Source organism: Ptychodera flava, chromosome 7 (genome assembly GCF_041260155.1).
Source record: "Ptychodera flava strain L36383 chromosome 7, AS_Pfla_20210202, whole genome shotgun sequence".
Classification (NCBI taxonomy): Eukaryota; Metazoa; Hemichordata; class Enteropneusta; family Ptychoderidae; genus Ptychodera; species Ptychodera flava.
Genome location: NC_091934.1, coordinates 39043799 through 39052817, shown reverse-complemented (window position 1 = coordinate 39052817; position 9019 = coordinate 39043799). Strand labels below are relative to the sequence as shown.

The window sequence follows — 9019 nt, the reverse complement described above, 5'->3', positions numbered from 1 at the left end:
TTCATCCGAATCACAGAATCGAATTATTTTTTTGTTTGTTTTGGAAATTTGAAATAACATATAACACTGCAGCGGACGCAGCAGACGCAGGTGCTCCCCTTAGCCAATCAACATGTTCCATAGTGTCGTCCAATCAGTGCCGTGAATAGAATGGCGCATACCTGACCCAGACTAGTTTTTTTCCTGCATTTTGACGTCGCAGAGGCTGACGCACAGTTATTTTTAAACGGATCACCAGTGAAAAATGTTTCCTATGATAGCCTTTGTACTGAGGCATGCGACACGTGCGTGCACTATCGTCGTTCACCGCTTGAAATCCGGCATTGAGCAAGCGATGTCAGTGTTCGACTCGAGACGTGAGCTCTATTTTGCCTACCAATCCGCTGGTGGGTGACTGCATTATTGCGGGTGTCACATCTACCTCTAAGTATATCCCTTAACTTTGAGAGTAGATGGTAAAAAATCTTATTCCATAGTGTTGATATCCAGTATAATGAGATGAACTATCCATAGGTACACCATGAAACCACTGAACTTCCAAAATTTCAAATGGAAACTTTGAATTTAACTGTTGGGCATGCAACACAATTTGGTCAACTTAGTAACGATTTGGCACTTTGCGAGGAAAAGGTGTAATAGAACAGTGTTGGAATATCGACCGCTAGATGTGAGTATATTGGTTACCCTGCTGGGTGACAAAAGATATAAAAATCGCAAATCTTTTCAATAAATTTAGAGTATTTCTGTAAGTTAAGCGTAGAATTATCATAAAGCTGCATTAACCCTTTGAGTGCTGTAATTTTTCCCGCCAAAAATTCAGTGTCACATTTTACCAATCTTTATGAGTTTTCCTGTATTTTTTTGATAATTTTGGACGAAATTGACATACAATTTCAATGGCTGCAATTTCTGACCAAACATTTTGAGAAAAATATGAAAAAACTTGTCTGGATTCTGGAAAAAGTTGCTGGCTGTGTCATATTCTATAAAGGCAACAAAAGTTGACTTTGACACTCAAAGGTTTAACTGTATATGTAGCATTTTTTCTTATAAGATGGTTTGACGTCAAATGCAACATATCTAAAATGCTTACAGGCCACAGAACCTGTTTAAAATATTGGCGACGAACGCATAACTCAGATATAAACAACTAACAATTTTCGGGTTGAAATTCACATATGGCCTCCTCAAATGAACGGTGTATAAGCGCTTGAATTAATCTATCACAAAGAATTGAAATTTGACATTTTCAAAAACCAACGTGGCTTAATAACGGGGATTCAAAACATATCTACGAAGATTTCATGATATTTATCTTTAGTAAGCAAATACAGAGAGATACAGCCAATGGGGCTTTAACTTCTTTGCGAACGGTAAATATATACTGTCAGTTGGGCTTTAACTTCTTTGCGAACGGTAAATGTATACAGCCAATGGGGCTTTAACTTCTTTGCGAACGGTAAATATATACTTTATCAGTAGGCTTCGAGATTCACTGTTTAGAGCACGTATTCATGTATTAACATAAATTAACTAGATACAAAACTATGTCGAGAACACAACTTCTTTTGATCACGAAAATTATGTTGATATGGGAAGTTTTGTAATTGTGTGTAGGCATTTCACAGTAACTTTAAGATTGCTTTTTATAGTCAATTCGGTGTATTAAGTCCCAAGAGTGGATTATTTGTTTACCTGCAATTTCCTTTCATAAATTACACTGCTTAACAGGTTTACCATCTACTGACAAAATGAGAGTCTTGTTACTGATCCTTTGCCTGGTGGCGGTGTCCAGTGCATCTATATCAGCAAGTTTGGAGAAGAAACTGAAGGAGAGACGGATAGTTGTCTTAAAGGTAATTATATAGCGTCCTACAATTTATTATTTCAGTCGCTGACGTTAACTCGGAACACTTGACTATTCTATAATATGCTACCAAACAAAATTCTTATGCTGAAAGATAATTTATGTTGTTCTATGATTTGTCGTCCTCATCTGCCTTGAATCTGTCGTACTCACCTTTGAAGTGTTGTCTATTTGCTCAAGTGAATGCAATTTTCGGGATACCAAATTTGCAAAATCAAATTCAAGAAAACAATGCTCTCAAGCATTGCGAACTTAGCCTGAAAATTTCTAAATGTTGTGAACTTCATCGCCCAAATCATACAAACGTCATCCACGGGTATCTTTGATAGTTCTTAACAGTAACCCTCTATCAAGTTCAAAACATGACCGTCGCGGTCTACGGGAAACTAAATATTTTAGAAAATCGTATACCAATGTTAAAGTTGTTCGGGACACGGGACTTTGACAGAAAACCGAAATGTTTTTGTTCTAAAACCTAATTATAACCAATGTCCCATTGCTTGCGGCTGATGAGGTTATGATGCAATATGAGACAATACAATCCTCTGCGGGAAGTACTGAATTCACATTTCTAGTCACAACGGGAAGCATCGTTGAACTGAAAACAGTATGGGATTCTGCTTTACCTTCCTTATTGTATTCTAATTGAGCTTCCCAGTCATTACATAAGCATCTCAAGTGTGAAAGCAATATCATGCTTTAACTTCATCCTATTGTGCTCACTTACAGGATGGCTTTGACAAATTCGACCGTGAACGAGTAATCGAACGTATGCAAGCGAGGTTCCAGAACGTCCCTGTGTTCCGTCGTTTTGATTACGTCGTCAATGGATTCTCAGCCGCCATTGGGGCTGACATGGCCGAAAAGGTAAAAATTTGAATTTGCTCGTGTCTAGACAGTGTCCGCACTCCAGTTCAGTCGACATTGTGCAGAAACCAATGCATTTATGCTTTGAGTTATGACATGGTTTAATTGTATTTTTCTTTTAAGTGTTCAAATTTCCACAAGATTATTTTCGGGTGTCCTTGTACACGTAAGGCTATAGTATAAATTTTCAAGATGGCAGTTTATTTCAAGCTAGAGGTACGAGTCTATCCGTCAGGACTGATCGTGTGGAACTTGTCCGTAACAAACAGATTATATCTTTAGACATTATTAGGATATGCGGCAATTTGATTAAAATCAGATGGAGAGATTGCGACTTTTCCATCTCTAATGTTCATTGTTGTCGCCGTTAGCTGCCAGTCGCCCCACCACTTAGGCGACTGGCAGCTAACGAAGACTGTCAAGTGTCGGCATCCCTACATCTGCTTTTAATAAGATTGAATATGCAGCTGCACGCAATAGAAAATTCAAAGGCTACACAGTGTTCAGAGACGCAAACATCAGAAAACATAAGAATTGTTCCTAATTACATTTTTTACGGTTGATTTCCTTCTTCTACAGATCAGTAAATTCCCAGAAGTCAAGTATGTCGAAGAAAACAAACTGTACCAGAAGGAATACGAGGTTGATAGCTGGGGTCTTGATCGTATCGACCAAAGAGACCTGCCGCTTGATAACGCATATTATCCAGAAAGTGAGGAAAGAGAATAATTTTGCAATGGCGCCATAATTGCCACTTGTTTAGTGCATGTGACTTCCTTGGCTATAGAGAATATTGCTTCCAGTTCTGCCATTTAAGTTCTTTATCGTAGATATATAGTTCATGATGTAAATAATCTGCATTTCTCCTTTCTGGCGTTAGTTTGATGTTCCCCTTTCATCTCCACCGCCCCTTCCCCCTCCACTTCTTATTTACATAACGTTTTTTTACAGATTATGGTGTAAGGAAGCGCCATTGCGACTTTTTCATTTAAGCAATAATGGACGAAAGCAAACATTACTTGAGTCCATCTTGGACCTGAAAGGGATACTTTATTTCTATTACTTTATAGTTTTGGCGATGCTGGTGAATTTGTAGATTTCAAAAACATCTGGGGCCACAATGCTAGATAATCGGACGCATGACCAATTATAATCCGAGAGCATGAGGTCACAAAATTCATTGGTATTGACAAAGCAATAATATCATATACCTATGCCCTGTATTGTGTCTGTACTGAGTTCAGTGACATGATTTATCATGTTGATTTGCATGTCAATAAAGTGATACGCCTTGTTCATTTGCATATGAAAAGAATGATCAGCGCGTCTTTCTTTCATTCAATTGAATATTTGCATATGAAAAAGTTATACGACCTGTTGATTTACATAACAAAGCCTGATACGGCCTGTTGATTTGCATACCGGACTACTTACATGGTGGCGCCCTGATCAAAACAAACCATGGTGCCCGTCTATGATTTTGACTTTTACGATATCATGTCCGATCTCCAAAAGTGGCAGGGTTTTGAAGCATAGGGAAATGCGGGGTAACATAATAATAAAACACATGTGTCGATATCGGATTAACCTGCTAGTAGTGCTACCAATTTGAACAAATTAAAGAGCAGAGCATCACACCGTACGGGCACTGACAGATCGATGACAGACCAGCTGTTCCGTCCGTGCATAAGCACAGACGCGCAGACGACAAGCAAAAGTGCTATCGGACATGTCGGAGGACCGGCAAATTCAAAAGCACAACTTTCAAAAATATCATGTATTCATGGTAAATGCGTTCTGGAAAATAATACCAAACACAACACTTGCATGTACCGTACCGATTCGGTAGATATCCTACATGTTTGATGACAGAGTTCAAGCATTTCTCTGCTCAACCGTAAAATAATTGTCAATGAGCCAGCTGATAGATTACGTCAGACGCTAGTATATCAATCCGCCTTAGCAAGATGACGCAAACAAATGTAGTCCATCAAGAAAAACCACAGTGAAACGTATCATATTTTAATATACGAGATTTATTCATTCAATAACGTGGGCATAGGTATATGATAAAGAGGTTATCCCTCGATATCACCTCTTGGTAGGGTCGTATTGCTGCGAGTGCGGTTGTGGGCCGCATCACACTCGTCTTCGACTCGTGTGATGCGGCCCACAACCGCACTCGCAGCAATACGACCCCACCAAGAGGTGATATCGAGGGATAACCTCATAATATCACTTCGGTTAATCGAACGATACCTTTTCAAATGAAATATCACTTGCTTAACACGAACAGGCGACGGTGAAGGTGTTAATGCTTACGTCATCGACACGGGAATACGATATGACCACGTCGACTTTGAAGGTAGAGCTCAAAATTTCATTGATGTTGTCGATGAACCGGTGAGTCATAATTTCATTTTACCGACTCTATTTATCATGACTGCTGGCAATAGTTGTAGTTTGGACATAACTGTACGCATTGGACAATAATATACCAGGACAATGCAGGTTCGATTAGATTTGCAAGGTAATCCAATATGGCTGAGAGGCGGCATTTTCTTTCAATGTTTTATGTTCAGAAAAATAGGTTATCAATTAATATGTTTCACGACTATGACCTACATATGCACGTCAAGTGAAATTACGATATTATCTACTACGATTACCTTGCTAAAATGTTGAAGAAAGCTGTTTTCGCTTTTAAAGGGAGGCGGCCGTCGGAACTGCGCATGTGCTCTTTCTTGTTTTAAAACAATTCATTTTACTATATATAGATGTGTCATGTTAACATAGCTGCAACATTTAAATTTTATGATGTACATTATGAATAACATGTTTTAATTTTCATCAATCACCAACGTACCTTGCATACAGTGTTTACATCGGTCGTAGGGGTCCCTGGCGACCTTTGGGCCCAGTTCCGACGACCGCCTCCCTTTAAAGCTTTCAAGCAGATATGGCACTATCGATTTCCTCCGAACTTGTACAGGGTCAACATCATCATTTGACTTACAAAAGTTTTCAAATTAAAAAAAAAAAGACTGGAAAGAGTGTAAAATAGTGCTCTGTCTCCTAACACGGTATCATATTCAGGTCACTTCTGGTACAGTCTTTAACTGCCAGTATGGTAACGTTGGTCGTCAAACGACCAGACTCATGTATTTGTTTGGTGACAAACAATTTGTCTAAATTTACATTTCTTTATTTTAAAGTAACTCCAACAGATATTATTTCATATGTGCGCGAAATAATCGGAAGCCGAAGCAACAACTCTTGAAGTAATTTTGGTCTTTTCTCACACAGGGAGTTTATTGCATACTGAGATTGAAACAAAATAAATTTTGAATAGTCACCATTTGAAAAACATCAGATAGTTCATATATCAGAATATGTCAGAATAGTTCATCGAGATTAGGTAGATGTATGTGAGATACAGCAAATACCCTCGACACAGTGAGGAAACATGTTTTAATTCCCTCGAAGGCACCGGATGGTGATTGTCATGGTCATGGAACTCACTGCGCTGGTATCCTTGGGGGCGCCCTGTATGGAGTGGCTAAGAAAGTTTCTCTTTGGAGCGTCCGTGTTCTTGACTGTAGCGGATATGGTGTACTTGATGACATAATTTATGGTACGTGTCCACTGAGTTAGAGAGAGAGAGAGAGAGAGAGAGAGAGAAGAGAGAGAGAGAGAGAGAGAGAGGAGAGAGAGATAGAGAGAAGAGAGGATACCTTTTCGACATCATCATATATCACATCATCATCATCATCATCTATCATCATCACTACCGCAATCGTAAACGTCATCATCATCTACAGCTAGAGGAATCAAATCGATGTACCTCTAAGTCAGTTGATCACAGCTTAGAAAAACCTTTAAATAAGAGGTAAATTATTTCTTCACAGCTATGGACTATGTTGCTACTCAAGGAACAAAACCAGGTGTGGTATCAATGTCTCTTGGAGGAAGTAAAAGTCAAACTGTTGATGATGCCGTTGGTCGCATTGTTGACGCTGGCTTCTTCTACGTCACTTCCGCTGGCAATTTGGATGACGACGCTTGTTTGTACTCACCTGAGGGTGCACCTAAGGTGGAGCTAAGCTACTTATAATTACACGATAGAAAAAGAAAACCGGAAAATATTGTAGTCATTAAATGTCTCATCTTAACAAAATATTCTTTGCAGAAATTTTCATCATTAACTCGAGGACAGCGTTTTTCCAATGATTTACATCCATGCAATTACACGTTGAACCCCAATTCAATAACACTGAAGGACAAATAGCTTTGAATTGTGTTTTTCAAGACCAAATATAATATTCAAAAGAGCCTTAAATTAAAATCGTTCGTATAAACTAAACCAGAATGTAAAATTGCATATTCTTTCAAAATAAAGATATACTACGGGTCATTTTGTATTGTAAAGAGTTCAAAGTGATAACCCAATGTCTGAAAATTGTATTATGACTCTCTGCTGATCTTCCATGGTGTTGCTTTGGTCTGTCTGTCTGTCTCTCTCTCTTTCTCTCCCTCCCCCCCTCCTCTCCCTCCTCTCTCTCTCTCTCTCTCTCTCTCTCTCTCTCTCTCTCTCTCTCTCTCTCTCTCTCTCTCTCTCTCTCTCTCAGTATCGACTAATTGTTACGATTTCATATCTTCACAGGCTTTCACAGCAGCTTCGTCTACCAGTAGCGATGCCAGGTCAAGTTTCTCAAATTGGGGTCCCTGCGTCGACCTTTTTGCACCGGGGTCTTCCATCAGAAGTACATATTATCGCAGTCCGACCGACACGGCTGTTCTTAGTGGTACTTCCTTGGCTTGTCCGCACATTGCAGGTCGGTATCAGAACTTCAATGTACAAAACGTTTGTAGCGATCAATTTACAAGTTACCGCTCATTTATAAGTTGGCTCTTCCTGTGCTTAATACTCCTATGTAAATTATCTATTGTCACTTCTTCATAATCCTTTATTATCCTTCTACTTTTTGATATTTTTAAGCGCCAGTAGCTGCAATTTTTTAATGATTTTCCACTGTTTTTCTTTTTAAGGCCCACTTGCTGTATCTTTTAGCTATTATTTTTGTGGTTTTACTTTCAAGCTAAAATAGGGTTTTGAGAATGTGTGCATGTAGATGTGTTGAAAGTAGAATAAGAAATTGAAGTTGAAATTAAAATAAAAAAAAAATAGTGAAAAAAATCATCACAAGTTACACCTGCCGTCCGGGCCCTTTAAAGGTGTACATGTGTTCACGAGACACCAATTATTAAATTGACACACGATTTCCAGTTAAACAAACAACAAATCACACCCCAATGCCAACACAATCAACAAATGGTTCTTCCCTCTACTTGCGTAATTCATTGCATCAAAAGTTTAATGTAACAACGTATCTTTTCAACAACAATCGAACTTTCAGGCGTTGCTGCCCTCATGCTACATGGGAAGGAGGACGCGACCCACCAGGAAGTCGCCCAGAGACTCATTGAACAGGCCACACCGGACAGAATCAGTGATGCTCGGGAGGAGATGGGAACTCCAAACCTGTTGCTGTACACCAGGGACCCACAAATGCCGTGAATCACGCACCTGAAAAAACATTCACGAATAATAAATAATACTTTTTTTGCTTTGTAAACTGGGAACATAACTGTTGAATAAAGTGTTATAATCAGCATCTGTGTACTCTATCATTATTTCTACTTGCATTTATGCGGTCACATTTTTTGCCATGAAAGGTGATTTTCACGTGTCCATTCTGAAGCTCCTTGTGTAAGAAAACTTTTCACCGTCTTAGTTTTTCGAAAATCGAATTTTTTAAAGAGTTAACAGAGAGATGGCGGCCATTTTGAATTCAAATATCGGTAAATCTTGGATAATTTGTATCTCTAGTACTAAAATTTGTACGGAGACCCCCAATTTTTGAAATAGAGAAACAATTTTTGAAAAAGAATTTTTGAAATATTCCTGGAGGAAAGTCTGAACAAAAGTTTAAGTCTTTCACTTTCGAGGCGCATACGACCTTAAATACAATGTATATTCCTGTCGCTGTGAATATGACACTTGGTATTGATTTACATTTACATTTCAACTTACTGTAAGGGGACACAAGTTTTTAGCAAACGTTAACTTTGTGAATTTGCACCATGAAATATCGAAGTCTTTAGGCATATATTTTGAGAGATCACACTCACTCATGGGCATATTGTCACTAGTATGTTACAAAGACATTCCTTCACGCACCATTCAATGACGTCATTGCAGAAGTTCATGTCGTGCCGCGTTCA

General features: G+C 38.7%; 1 protein-coding gene across 1 annotated transcript; it reads left to right on the top strand.

Moving 5' to 3' along the window:
* The first annotated feature begins 570 nt into the window (after window positions 1-570).
* LOC139137501 (alkaline serine exoprotease A-like) lies at window positions 571-8367 on the top strand. The gene is made up of 9 exons (XM_070705647.1): window positions 571-667; window positions 1732-1856; window positions 2597-2734; window positions 3314-3446; window positions 5031-5137; window positions 6221-6368; window positions 6643-6827; window positions 7398-7569; window positions 8152-8367. The coding sequence occupies exons 2-9, from the start codon at window positions 1752-1754 to the stop codon at window positions 8310-8312; spliced, it is 1149 nt and encodes a 382-aa protein (XP_070561748.1). The 5' UTR covers window positions 571-667; window positions 1732-1751; the 3' UTR covers window positions 8313-8367.
* Window positions 8368-9019: the final 652 nt, after the last annotated feature.

Bases quoted from the DNA above. Each gene is read 5' to 3' on its own strand.
- LOC139137501 (XM_070705647.1), top strand. From the start codon at position 1,752: ATGAGAGTCTTGTTACTGATCCTTTGCCTGGTGGCGGTGTCCAGTGCA. The intron at 1,857-2,596 runs GTAATTATATAG...GCTCACTTACAG, and splicing joins GACGGATAGTTGTCTTAAAG to GATGGCTTTGACAAATTCGA. The intron at 3,447-5,030 runs GTGAGGAAAGAG...TAACACGAACAG, and splicing joins TAACGCATATTATCCAGAAA to GCGACGGTGAAGGTGTTAAT.